Here is a 14,158-nt window from a genome sequence, read left to right on the forward strand (position 1 = left end):
CGATCCCTAGATCCCCTGTGAAGAACCTTGAACCACTCTATGAAGCCACTTTCCCAAGCTGATTGATTTCCCACCAACTACCCCTCCGTTTTCACGGTGCCCACACTCCTCCCGATGGCCGTCCATCCCCCCCAGGCCATGCATCCATCCTCTCTCATTCCTCTACCCACCCATCACCCAGGTGGCCATGCAGCCCCCCACCTGAGCACTCCCTTTACTCTGTCCCCTCATCCTGTAACGGCGCCCGTCCCCCAACACTACCTTCTCTTCCTTACTCGATTCTCACAGAGTCCCACCTGCGCCAGGGCCGGAGCTTGCTGTCTCTCCCACCCTACTCCCGCTCCCCGATGGCAGACCGCGGGAGTGCCCAGTGCCCACCCCAAGCAAGGCCCACTTACCAAAGATAGAGTTGCCACGGGGGGTGTACCCCCCAAAGGTGAAGACGTGGGAGTGGTCCGCAGTGACGACGGTCAGCGTGTCTTCCACGGAGGTCATGGTGCCTGCCTTCCCAATTGCCCGGTCCATCTCCACCGCCTCGTGCAGTGCCAGCTTGGCCTTGCCCTCATGATGCCCGTGGTCAATCCTGCCTCCTTGAGACACCAAGGCAAAGGCCTTGGGTGAGGGGGAGAGCTGCACCCCCAGGTCCTGTCACATGACCGCCAGAGGCACCGTTCTTTGATGGGGAATGGCCACGTGCCAAGTACCACGTCAGACGCATCATGCCGCCGAGCAACCTTTACAGCGGCTCGGTGGGGACAGGTTGTGGACCAACGGTCCATGCATGGAGAGAGCAAAGTCAGGATTTAGGGCAGATCCACCCGATTGAAAAGCTGGTGCTCTGTCCAGCACCCCTCACGGCCCTCAGAGCAGCTTCTCCAACTCCTCGAAGGAGTCAGAGACCTCTGACAGGTGGAAATGGAACAAGCGTGTCAAAGGGCCTACTGAGTGCCAGGCATAACAAGCTGGTGTCTAGTTTCCCCTTCATAACAATCCTAGGCAGAAACAGGTACAAAACCAGCCCCATTTACAGATGGGGCAACTGAGGCCTTAGGTGCAGAAGTGAGGTGCCCAAGGTGGGATGACTGGGATTTGAACTTGGGTGTGACTCTCATTCTCCATACCTGGGCAGTGCCCATGGCAGGCCTTCATAAAGGCCTCTGCAGTCTGTGCCACCTCTCTCCTAGGTGGGTGCAAGAGGCCTGGCTTTGCGCCTGGCTTCAACGTGATGGCCAAGGGCTGCATGACCTGAGGCGACTCCTTCTTGTCTCTAACAGGAGGACACTGCCTGAGTGGACACTCCCACTTCTGAGGGTCCTGAGCCTGGGTGTCCTCCCTTCCCATTGGCCTGAGCCTCACCACGCTGGCCTGGCAGGCTGGCAGGGTGGGTCCTTCCTTTGTTGTGGTTTTGGGAGCAGTCACAAAGAGGACTGCTCCCAGGGGAGCCCGTGTTCACCACCACTGGTTCCTGGCTGGGTCCTTGGCGTCAGAGGCCTGTTCAGGCCAGGCTGAGACCGCCTTGCTTGAGTGGGAACCCCGGGGTTTGGCAAGAAAGCCGCCAAGCCAGGCAGCCGGCCGCTGGCCTCTGGAAGGCAGAGGGGCCTGGGTGTATATATGTGTGGTGAGTGTGTATGTGCAAATGTGAGTGTGTGTGTGTGTGTGTGTGTGTACAGGGAGAGTTCAGTGAGGCAACATCTGGAACCATGGGAGACAATAGCTGTTAGAAGTCTGGAAGAGTCTGGAAACTTTATCACTTCCTCACACTTCAATTGTTATTGACTTGGCTATTGTGTAATCATAATAATGGTAATAATAGAAACACCGAAGATTTATTTTCTGCTGGGCTCCGTTCCAAGTACTTTCTGTCTCTGAATGCAATGGATGCTAATAATATTTCTAAGACAATTTTTTACCTTATTTTACAGAAATGTTCGGGCAGAGGTCATACAGCACCAGCAAAGAACCAAAGCCTGACTCTAGGGCTCCCTGCATGCTGGGAAACCCCGTAAACATTGGCATACAACACTGCCAACTCCTAAAGGGACCGACTCTCCCAGTCTGGGGGATCTGGGACATCCCAGGGTCATGAATCTGACCTCGGCCTCACAAGGGCGTAGTAACAGCAGATGCCTGCCATCCAGCTGAGAGCTCCCTCAGACTGGTAAGTATCTGACGTGGAGGACCCTGGACCTGTCTTTTGGGAGGAGGGAAGCTCAGGGAGGGACCCCCAAAAGGAAGGCTTCCATCTCCTCTTCTAGGAAGCCTTCCTGGACTACTTGGCCTGACAGGTGATTCTCATGCCTAAAGGAGAACAGCTTGCTGGGCTGGGAGTTTCAACACCATGCATAACCCGTCTTCCCCAAAAGGAATTTAGTCCTCTCCCCAAAAGTGGATGGTTGTCTTTGAGAGTTGGAGCACCCCATCCCCGGACTCGAAGGCCATATACCCAGAAGCTCCCAGGGAAGTGGCCTGCAGCCTGGGGCCCTACCTTCCACCAGCAAGAAGAAGCCTTTGGGGTTCTTGTTCAGAATCTTGATGGCTATCTCCACCATCTCGGAGAGTGACGGGTCAGTCACATTGTTCCTGTTCAGCTCGTACTGCAAGTCCACAGGTTCAAAGAGACCTAAGGAGGATGTAGACGGTGAGGTTTTCCTGTGACCCTGCAAGGGGGACCCTCTCCCCCCCCGAAGGAGCCTGGGCTGTCTCAGGGAACACAGGTTCCCCATACACAAATTGGGGTTAGAGCAAGCCAGGAAGAAGCTGTCCATAGGGAGGTCCAAACTGTGCCCAGCATTGTGGGAGCACGGCCTCGTTTCCCCTTCACAGCCACACTATGGCGAGGGGATCACCACATGCATTTTACAGAGGAGACTGGTAAGGGGATCGCTGTGTCCATTTTACAGAGGAGACTGAGGCACAGGTGCTCAGTAGCTTGGTATCTTCAGCTGCTAAGTGGGCGATCCAGGACTTAAAATCCATCGGTGCAGTCCCAGGTCTGAAGGGCTCCAGACACAGCACCGCAACCCCCTGGGCAGAAGACCATGGACCCAACGGGGCAGCTTGGGTGTGTACTTGCATGTCACGAATAGGTCAGGCTTGAAAGCCATAGTGCCCTGGGCAGGGAAGTAGCAGAAGCTTTGGCTCATTGTCCCTTCTGTTCCCCGAGCTTAGTTTTTCACTTATGAAATACGACTGATCTATCCCTTGCCCAAGTCACAAGAGTCCACATGTACCAGGTTGGTGCTTCCTGCCCTCAATGTTCCTTCCAGAACACCTTGCCCCTTCCGTGAGTGTGTGTACAGCCAGACAAGAGGTGCAACGGACAGAATGCTATGTGCCATGTGCCCTTCTAGGAGCTTTGGAAGCACAGAGGCACCAGCCTCCAAGATGGCGCCGCACGTGCCCAATAATCCCTGCCTTCTGCATTTACACCCTAGTGTGTCCCCTCCTACACTAAGACGATCCTGCGTACCCAACAGAACACCACAGAAATGATGCTATGTGACTTCCATGCCATGACATAAAATATTATGGCTTCAGCCCTGAAACAAGCCACCATGTTGTAAGGACACCCCACCAACTCTACAGAGATCTCCATGTGGCGAGGACCTGAGGCTTCCTGACGATAGCCTGCACCAACTTGCTAACCATGGGAGGAAGCCATTTTGGAATCCCCGGCCCCAGTCAAGCCTTCGGATGATGGCAACCTCATGGGAGACCCAGCTACGCTGCTCGAAATTCCTGATCCCAAGAAACTGTGTGTAGTCATAAATGTTTACTTTTGTTATGTTTTTTTACTTATTTTTCATTTATTTTATTTTTTGGCTTACTCTTCCTTTAAACTGTTTGGAGATGATTTGTTTGGAGATAACAAGCAACTTACACAAGGCATTGGCTCTTGTGTGCTCATAACAACCCTGAGCTCATTTGCCCCATCTTACAGAACAGTCATCGTTCCTACTTTACAGAAGGGAAAACTGAGGTGCAGAGAGGAGAAATCACTTGCCCAAGGTTGCACAGCTTATAGGTGGTAGAGTGGGATCTGAACCTAGCACTCAGGCTCTAAGGTCCACGAAGGGGCCTGTTGTGCTACGTGGGAACTTATACAGCTCTCCATGGCCTGTGTGTGGCATAGAGTGATTGTCGTCCAGATAAGCTCTGTGTGTGTGTGTGTGTGTGTGTGTGTGTCTGGGGGATCCTCCATGGTGCCCAGCTTTGAACCCATAACCTCCAATCACACACCCAGGACCTAGGGTCTTGCCCCTTGGGAAAGGTTTGCAGATTTTGCCACCACTCACTGGGCACAACAGCCAGGTGGGACAGGGGACCCAGGTGTTGGCATGGCAGGGCTCAGGGCCTCATTTCACCAAGCCAGGGCCTTTCCCATGCTCCCCACTACCTGGGGGAGGACCTCCAGTCAAATCAACAGACAGCCTGGCGGGCTTCTGCCCAGGCCACACAGCAGGGCTGGCTCCAGGCCTCCTGCCCCAGCCAGGGGTCAGATTTACCTGGGCCGTGATGCTACTGGGCTGAGGGGCACATCCCAGTCTCCTCCCCAACCTGAGCTTCTGTTTCCCTTTGTGCTCAATGGCACCACTCACTCTGCACAAGCAGCAGATTTCAGGCCCAATTCTGTGAACCAGAACCCTTTCCACACCTCTCCCAGGTCCTAGAGCCTGAGAGCAAAGGTCCCTGAGTAGGGGGAAGGCTAGGGCCTTGGCCCCCACAGGTGCTGGACTCACAGCCCCAGCCGCAGGGCACCCAGCTGGGTATTCTTCATCCCACCTCTCCCCTCCCCCCTACCCCTACCCCGCTTACCCAAGAGATAGTCCACAGTGTTGGGGTTGAGGCTCAGGAGCTCGGTGCGGTTCCAGACGTAGTGAGAGTGCTAGGAGAAAGGGCCTTTGTCAGCCACATGGGGGCTGGGGGGTTGGGAGGACTGACCCCAGCTGGTCCCGAGATTCAGGGAATATATTTGTTTCCTTCAGCCCCTTTACTAATCCCTCCTTAAGGCTCTATCATCTGCCTTCAAGAAATGACAAAGAAGAAATTCTAATGCAGGGGAATGAGAATGGAGAGACCAGGGAGCACTGTGAGCCCAGAGGCAGCAACAGGGAGGGCTTCCTAGTGGACGTGATGTCCTCATGGGGCCCTGAAGGACAAGAAGCCAGTGACCGCCTGGGGTCAGAAAGGAGAGTTTCAAACAGCAGGGACGGATCATGGAGGCAAGAAGAGGAAGATACGGGTCACCAGGGGCCTGGAGTGTCCATCAAGAGCTAAGCACTGGGTATATGATGGAAGTTGTGGACAGTCAAGGAGGACGTGAAGCCCTAGCTCTGCACCAGTGACCCCATCAGAGAGGGTGAGGAAGTGTGGCTGCCCTAAGCAGAGGCCACAGGAAGAAGCTGGCTGACTTATCCAGAAAGGGCACCACTCAGCAGCTGGGCTGGGGGCCATGGTACAGCCGGGAATCGGCTGTGCATCCTCAGGACAGCCCCTTGCCTTCTCTGGGCAATGACATCAGGATCTGTGGTTCTGGAGCCTCAGGGGCTATTATGGGAAGGAGGGCGGGAAGGCTGAGGAAGTGCCCGGCTTCACTGAGCTGGTTTCCCTGTTACCTCATTCGGTCACTCACACGGGCCCTATGAGGAAAGTAGTTATTCCCATTTTGCAGCAAGGATACTGAGATCCAGACGGCAGAGCCAGTAGGAGGTAAAGGGGAGTCTGACTCTAGAAGGGTCCAAGCTCTCCCTCTGAGAGTCTACACTGAGCTCCAGGGTTAAGCACCTGCCCAGGTTAGAAGGGTTAAACCCTGGTCCCATGTTCCACGTAGAGAAACTGAGGCTGGGAGGAGCAGGGTCCCTCTGGCTTGGGCCAGGAAGGGGCTCTGGCCTGGCCGGGGCTGACTCAGACAAATGGGAAGGGTTCGAAGTGGCTCAGTCCCGCCCTCATCCACCCTGTCGGGGCCATCCTCAGGCCCCCGCCCCCACCTTGCTTTTGGCCCATCCCCATCCCACAAGGCTCCCCCCACCCCCGGGGGCCAGTCCTGGAACCCTCAGAAACCCAACCCCAGAGTGACATCAAAGTGGCTCCCAGGCCGCTCCCCACTGTCTTCAGTCCTGACCACAGTCATTTCCAGACCCCATCTGCCCCAGGCCCAGCGGCTGCCACAGTCACTGCAGGGAGTCAGCACTCGGGCCCTGCCAGGGCTCCGGCCTTTCTTTCCCAGCACGTGCCCTCACGGCCGGGGCCAAAGCCAAGTCACGATGGAGGGCTTCCACTTCCCCTCATGGATCGCTCACTCCCCTAACCCTCCTCCCCCTCCTCCTGCTCAGGGCTGGTCAGTCCCTCCCTTGTGGTCTGTCCCCTCTGGGTTCCCGTAGCTCCTGGGCCCTTCGCCATCCAAGTGCACAGTGATCCACAATTCCTTGCCCATCTGATTCATCCTTTGGAATTCATGCCCAGCCAGGGGCCCTGCACACAGTAGGGGCTCAAGGGGCTTGAGTGTCCACGCAGGTGCTTCCATGGCCACAGTCCTCACTGCCTGGCTAGCTCCCCTGGGTGCCCGCCCCTGGAGAGAGGAACTGATTGATTACCTACTATGTGCCATTCACGTGTCTCTTAGACCATTTGGGCCCATCAAGGTAAGCATGACGACCCCCTCCCCACAGAGGAGGAAACAAATCAAGACTCAGAGAGACGGGGCCCAGCCCCTCCCAGCACAAGCCAGCCCTGTAGCCATGGGGCCCCGGGACAGGTTACCTTGTGTCTTGGTTTGAAGCTCTTCCAGATGTCGATGAGGTTCAGGCCGTCCAGCCTCGTGCCCCTGGACTTCTCGTCCATCTCATACTCCACATCAGTTTTATTCTTGGGGAACATGTACTTCCGGCCACCCCCCATGATCACCTATAGGGGACAAGAACCGTCAGTACCCCAGGGTTCCAAGCCTCAAGAGCTGGGCTCCTGGAGGCGCTGGGGATACTGTGGACACTTCTCCAGCTCGGAGAGTCTTGGTTTCAGTCCACACTGCCCACCCTGAGCCTCTGCTTTTCCTCTTGGGGAGATGATATCATGAACATATGAGGACCATGGTTTGGGGCATCTGTGTGGAATGTTGCAGGTACTGATAACTTCTCTTACCTAGCTTTCCAGAAGCCTGACTCTGCTCCTGCTCGCTTAAGAGTACAGCGTCTATGGAGCTTAAGAGTACATCGTCTACAGAGCGCTGATGGTATCTCAGGCACTAAACACTTCCGATATGTTTTCTTTTTTTGTCAAGATTTTATTTATTTGACACAGAGAGAGAGAGAGATCACAAGTAGGCAGAGAGGCAGGCAGAGAGAGAGGGGGAAACAGGCCCCCCGCCGAACAGAGAGCCCGATGTGGGGCTCGATCCCAGGACCCTGAGATCGTGACCCCAGCCGAAGGCAGAGGCTTAACCCTCTGAGCCACCCAGGCACCCCCCGATATGTTATCTTAATCAACTTCATTACCAAGGCTGCAAGGGAACCTGTGTCCCCATTTTGCAACTAAAGAAATAGAAACAGGTAGGGGATTTTCCCCCCTAAAGCCACACGGCCTTAGTCAGGATTTGAACCCAGGGCTCCCTGACTCCAGCACAGAGGCCCTGGTCCATCTGCAGAGCTGAGAATGGGGAGGCCAAGAGCCTCCTCTCCTCAGTGGGAAGCAGCATGCCGCAGGCAAGAGGCAGCTGCCAGGGAGGTCTCGGGGCTGCCCGGCCGGGAGCCTGGGCAAACAGCGGCCAGCGCTCACGTCTGTGTAGTCCCCGCCAGGCTAATTTTACTCACCACGGCTGGTGTGCGTGGGCGGACGGACGCGGGACTGTTTGTTTTCCTTGGGAGTCCATGTTTGAAGTCCTGACTATTTTTAAAAATGGGGCCAAGAGCATAACAGTCGCCGCCTGCGGTGACCACCACACCGGTCTCCTCCTGTCACCGCGGGCATCAGGCCAGGCCGCCGCCCCTGGACACCTTGGGAGAGCAGAGCCCGGCTCTGGCTGGCCTCAGATCCACCGTCCCAGGCCTGGCATTTCCTAGGTTCCAAGGTCTCCCTTCCGCTTCATTCCTTCCCGAGAACCCAGGAGTCCGGGCAGATAGCGGACGTGGGGAAGGCGCCCAGGGCCAGCCTGGGTCATAGGGAACTGGAAAGGGTACGTACGGACTTGGAAGTCAGACTTGGGTCTGACTCTGACTCAGTCACTTATGGACCAAGGGCCTGTCACTTCCCCTCTCTGAGCCTCAGTTTCCTCATCTGTAAGATGGAACAACACTCACCGGCAGGATAGCCGCAGAGGGAAATGCGTTAATGCAGTGTTACAACGTGGTCCCAGCACCCCGGGGCGGCCCAGGGGAAGGTGTTCTCTCTGGCAGAGGAGAACCAGAGTATTTCCAAAGAGGCAAGTTCCTCACGGCCGGCCCCAGCCAGGAGCTCTGGGGGCAGGGCGGGCTCTGTGGGGAAGGAGAGGGGACCCCGGGTCACCGGCCCCCGGCTCCCCACCCCTGTTCCCACAGAACCTGACCCCTTGGCATTTTCAGAGTGGAAAATGAAGCCCCCAATCTTCTATGCCGGGAGCCTCATCATTTCCAGCCCCAGCAGGGACTTCACACGCTCATTAAACTTCCAAATAACAGACTTGCTGTTTGGCTTTGGGGTTTGGGTTTGTGTCTTTCTTTCTTTCTTTCCTTTTTTTTTTTTTAGTAAAAGATATTTATTTTCAGGGCGGACACCAAGAGTTGTGTTTCATGTGCAGCCTGGGGGCCCGGGGGGCTTTGGGGACGGTGGAGATGCAGGAGAGGACGGGAGGGCAAAGTGGGAAAGAACGAGAGGAAGGGGGGCATCCTTCACTCCACCCCACCCCCTCACTCATGCCCCAGCATGTTCCCCAGTGACCCGAGGACCCCCATCCACCCTCACCCCATGGAGAAGGCTAACCCTAAGCTCCTGTCCCCCTCTCCGGCTGTTCTTTGGCACACCTCCCTGAGAAGCAGCCCCGTAATTACACCCTGCGCTTGTACAACAAATGTTCTCACATCCATGACCTCATCTCGGCCTCCAGTGGCCCTGGGAGGAGGGGGCAGGTGGGGCGCCCTATGCTTGTTGCACAGGTGGGGAAACTGAGGCTCGGGAAGGGGAAGCAACTGGCCCCAGGATGTGCATCAGGTGGAGGCGAAGTCAGGACAGAGGGTTGGTCTCAGATCTGTGCTCACTAGGACGGGTTGCTAGGACTGTTTGTCCCGAAAGGGGGTGCTCAATCCGCTGCCTGGACAAGGGAAGTCATGGTTGGGGAAAGGGGCCTTGGAAATTGTGTGGCGCATGGGGGACAGAGGGTAGGTCTGGGAGCCAGTCCATTTGTCTGGTGGTCGTAGAAACAGGTGAGGGGTAAGTGGGACCTGGGGGCTTTCTCTGAGCCCCACTGAACCCCCATTTTAGTTTGGGGGAGCTAACGTCCCCTTGAGCCCTCTCCAGACCCCAGGAGTGGGTAACAAGAGCCTAAAAAAGGAATAAGCCAGAGGTCCTCAGTTAAGAACAGAGCAGGGAACCCCCCGAGAACCAAGGGAACAGTACCTGGGCCGTGTGTTCGCACCTGTGCACACGCGCTGGCCTGGGGTGGTGAAGCCGGGATTCGGGGCAGGCCTGTGTGGCTTGTGCAGAATGTCACCACCTTCTGAGAACCCACGAGGTGTCGGGCCTTACTAAACTCTAAGAGCTTATTTTATCTGGATCTTGCAATGCGCTAACAAGGGAGGCACAAGTCACCAACAAGCCATCAAAAGGAAGCTATGGCGGGGCGCCTGGGTGGCTCAGTGGGTTAAAGCCTCTGCCTTTGGCTCAGGTCATGATCCCACGGTCCCGGGATCGAGCCCCGCATGGGGCTCTCTGCTCAGCAGGGAGCCTGCTTCCTCTTTCTCCTCTCTGCCTGCCTCTCTGCCTACTTGTGATCTCTCTGTCAAATAAATAAATTAATTAAATAAAACTTAAAAAAAAAAAAAAAGAAGCGACGGAGGTTAACTGACCCTCAGCCACACAGCCAGCAGGCAGTGGGACAAGGGCTGGCAGCCGGGAAGCTGAACCACAAGCGCTCGTGCTAACCACTGCCCGCGTTGCCTCTGCTCTGGGCTTCCCGGTCGGGGGCTCGGACGTGTGCCTGTCTGTGCCCAAGGGCACGTGCAGGACAGGTACAGCCCTCAGATGGCCATGGGTCACCACCCCTACCTCCCCACGTGGGGGGTGGGTGAGGGGGCGCTGGTGGAGCAGCGCCGGACCCCCACTTACAGCATAATCCCTGGGCGCCTGATTCTTGGGGTGTGTGGCAGCCACACCGGGGCTCAGCCCTCAGCCCCACCGCAGAGAGAGCCTCCAGGGCTTCCCTGCCCCGACCGCAAATCCCCTAATGGGCTGGGAGCCTCCCAGGTGTGTGGGGTGCCAGGCCGGCCGCTTCTCCTGAGCCAGCAGAGGCCGGAGGCCCGTCAGAGGCCCCGCCTCACAAGCCTGCCCGTCCCAGAGCGGCCTGCACCCACAAACTCGCCTCGATGTCCCTGACGTTGTGCATGAGCTGGTAGGCAATGTCCTTGCAGCCCTGGCTCAGGGCCTCCGGGGGCATCTCGTTGTCTGAGTACCAGTCCCGGTCCGCAGAGTGGGCGTAGGCGGCACTCGGGGTGGCATGGTTCACTCTCGTGGTGGTCACGATGCCCACAGATTTGCCTGGGGTGTGGGAGAGGACGGTTGGCGTCGTCTGGGGATGGGGCACTCGAAGCTGTCTTCTCCTTCCCTCTCCCGACTAAAGACTGGCCTCTCCCTCCATTCCACTGACTGCCTGGGCCTCAGTCTCCCCGCCCAAGTCCTATGGGAAGTGGTGGGGGGGAACGGTGGGCTTCCGAAGACCCCCCACAGCACAGCTCAGACTTTGCCTCTGTGGTCCTCCCCCCTTGACGGTCCTTGAGCTGTGAGCAAGCACCTGGGCCGGGGTCCTCACCTCCATCGTGCACCCTGCAGACCCCCCTCCTACAGGAAGCCCCCCCACCCCGGGGGCCCTGCAAGAACACAGGGGCTCTCCTAAGGGCTCTCAGGTGGTGTGTCTCTGTCGCCTTGTCAGTCGATCTCAAACCCTGACTCCAAAGTTCCCGGGACACCAAGCGGGAGAAAAGCCCCCACTTCCAGGGAGGAAGGGACAAGCAGACACTGATCTCCCACGGGGCCAGCGCCAGGCTACGTTCTACGTTCTTCACCTTCCTCACCATACCTATGAGGAGGCGGTTTGCACGCCCATTTTATCGTCAAATAAATAGACTCAGGGAAATGAGCTGGGACGGGAACCCACATCTGCCTTCCTGCTCATGGACGGGATTCCACGAATATCTCCTAGGTTCCCAGCCATGAGCCGGAAGAGCCCTGGAGAGCATCTTTCTCTGTTCTCTCCCCATTACCCAGTGGGGCAGACCGAGGCCCAGACCAGTCACAGAGCCGGGCCCCACTCCCTACCACTACCCCACTCACCAGCATCCTTGGCCCAGCGCAGGATGGAGGTGACCTCGTTCCCCTGAGTCGTGTTGCACTGGGTGCGCTGGGTCGCTGCGCTCACCCCCACGGTGCCCTCATTGGCCTTCACTCCGCACAAGTAGGCAGTGGCCGTACCTGCGCTGTCAGGGACCTGAGCATTGGTGTTGTACGTCTGCAGGTGGGAGAGGGGGGTCAGGAACTGGCCAGGCCCTGCTGCTGGCCTCCACCTCACCCCCACTCACACCATGAGGACTGGAGCATGATGGAGACAGAGAGGCCTCCTTTGCCTTTAGCCAAGCTCTGCCACCTCCAAAGGTCCCCCCAGAGCCAAAGTTATCACTTAGCCGCTTGCTTTCTGCCCCCACACCCATGCCCTGGCAGCCAGGGTGGTGGGAAGGGGCGAATGCAACCTTCCAACATGCAGGGGGGTGGGGGCTGGGTCACTCAGGCCTCCCTCCGGGTCTGGGGCTGTGGGAGCCAGCAAGGGGGCAAGGGAGGCAGGTGAGTCCTAGAGATGGGAAAGAGAGAGGGGTGTTCTTGAAAAAGTGACATGGGGGAGGCTGGGGCAAAGGGAGGAAAAGACAGGGGGAGCAGAATCTAGAATGGGGGAAAACCTCTAATTGAGACCCCGAAGCTATGTGCCTTCCTGCCTTCCCCACCAGGCTGAGAGCTGCATCCCGGCTCCTGCCATTGTCCCAGAAGTGAGCCCCGGGCCTGACCCAGGATGTCCAGAGGACCTTCATTACATTAATGTCCCCACTGCCATTCCTGCCGCCCCCACCAGAGACCCCAACAACAAGAGCTGCTGTCACTAATCGAATTCACCCGGAGGCCCCTGGGGAGGGAATGAACGCAATAGGACCAGTGCAGAAGCATATAAGTCACGGGATTCCCCCAAGAGCAAGGACGAAGCGGACCAGCTCTGCAGTGGTATTGGAAGTCAGAAGGGGGCTGGGGGGAACAAGGGATTGGGGGAAGAGCTGGGGGGCCTGGTGGCTGCTGTCAGTTTCTTAGCCCGGACGCTGGCTCTACAGATAGGCACAGTCTGCAATAACGCAAGCCACCCACTGGGGCACATGCACTATCCCTGTACAGGTTATACTTCCATCGATTATTATTTTTTTTATTTTTTTAAAAGATTTTATTTATTTATTTGACAGACAGAAATCACAAGTAGGCAGAGAGGCAGGCAGAGGGAGAGAGAGGAGGAAGCAGGCTCCCCGCCGAACAGAGAGCCCAATGCGGGGCTCGATCCCAGGACCCTGGGACCATGACCTGAGCCGAAGGCAGAGGCTTTAACCCGCTGAGCCACCCAGGTGCCCCTACCATCGATTTTTAAACCAATGACTACGCCCGTCAAGATCAAGTCTCAGCAAGCAGCTGTTGCTATCCTCCCTGCACGGTGGGGCCACAGAGACCCCAGGAGGGCCGACTGCCTCGCCCACAGGCCCCACTGCCCTGCCCTTCCTCGGTGCCGCCAAGCTGAGAGGTGGGAGGCCTGGGCCTGCGCGGCTGGAGCTCACCTTGGAGAGGGCCACGTAGGGGAACTTGTCCATCTCCAGCCTGGTCTCCTCCCCGGGGAAATGGTGCAGCTGACCCTTGAGGATGCGGGCGGCCGTCACCGTGGAGACACCCATCCCTGTGGCAGGGGAAGGGGGGACTCAGTCTCTCCGGCTCCCTGCCCCTCCACCTGTGGCACCACCTGCCCTTCTCTAGTTTGGGGCCAAAGCTGGCTGGGGCATGGGCACCAGAGCACAGGGCTCTACAAATTTGACTCTGTGGCCCCTTTCTCTCACCCTTCCCCAGATCCTCAGGAACTGCCTGGCAGAGCAGACAGGCCTCCTGGGTCCACAGCCTGCCCCTCCCCCATCTCTCTAAACATCCCCCCTCCCCGGGCCCCAGCCTCTTCAACACAGACCCCTCCATCGCAGCCTGGCTCCCTGGGCCCCTACCGAGGTGCCTGCACCCAGCTGTGTCCTCGCCCCCCCCCCCCAACTGGTCTCACCGTCTCCCAGGAACATGATGATATTCCTAGCCACGTTGGTGTTGAGATTCTGAAGCCTGAGGGCGTACTTCAGGGTCTGCTGAGCTTGGTCTCTCCAATACTTGGGGTCTTTCTCTTTCTCTGCAGAGACAGAGAGGCAGTTATCTGGCAAGGGTAGCAGGCAGCTTCCCGTCCCCAGACATTATGGACACCCCAACTTTTTGTGCCTGAGGGCAAGGCTGCCTGGATTTAGCGGAGGGAGCCGGGACTGTCTGCCTCCGCCAGCCACTGTGTGGTCTGTAGACCTAGGTCAGCCCAAGGCTCAGAGACGCCAATCAATGTGCCCAGGGCCGCACAGCTCTGGCTCTGCTCCACAGAACCCGCGTTGCTTCCTTCCACCCAGTAGAGAGACATTCTGCTAAGGCAGCAAATGAATTGTGCAAGCACAATTAGGAGGGTAATGTTTAATCTGTTCAAGAAAACAAACTACTTTCACCTGAAGGAGTCCCCAGAGGTATCCAGCCATCAATTATAAACTCTGCCTGGCTTAGTCATTAAAGGCAGCAGAAACCCAAGTTAGCAACAGCATTGACTGCAGTACTGGAAAGCAAGATTGCCCTTTGTTTAACGAATCGGATTTAAAGCAGCCACACACAATCT

General features: G+C 57.2%; 1 protein-coding gene across 2 annotated transcripts in view; it reads right to left on the bottom strand.

The window, feature by feature from the left end:
• The window catches only part of ALPL (alkaline phosphatase, biomineralization associated), a 56,019-nt gene that overhangs the window by 1,602 nt on the left and 40,259 nt on the right, over positions 1–14,158 (bottom strand). For both annotated transcript variants that reach the window (XM_046026137.1, XM_046026146.1), the window contains exons 3-10: positions 13,520–13,639; positions 13,038–13,153; positions 11,512–11,686; positions 10,544–10,719; positions 6,760–6,903; positions 4,816–4,885; positions 2,486–2,620; positions 399–590 (exon numbers count right to left, since the gene is read on the bottom strand). In XM_046026137.1, the coding sequence (XP_045882093.1) occupies positions 399–590; positions 2,486–2,620; positions 4,816–4,885; positions 6,760–6,903; positions 10,544–10,719; positions 11,512–11,686; positions 13,038–13,153; positions 13,520–13,639 (1,128 nt within the window). The remainder of the gene's footprint in view (positions 1–398; positions 591–2,485; positions 2,621–4,815; positions 4,886–6,759; positions 6,904–10,543; positions 10,720–11,511; positions 11,687–13,037; positions 13,154–13,519; positions 13,640–14,158) is intronic.

This window comes from Meles meles, chromosome 1, assembly GCF_922984935.1.
Source record: "Meles meles chromosome 1, mMelMel3.1 paternal haplotype, whole genome shotgun sequence".
Classification (NCBI taxonomy): domain Eukaryota; kingdom Metazoa; phylum Chordata; class Mammalia; order Carnivora; family Mustelidae; genus Meles; species Meles meles.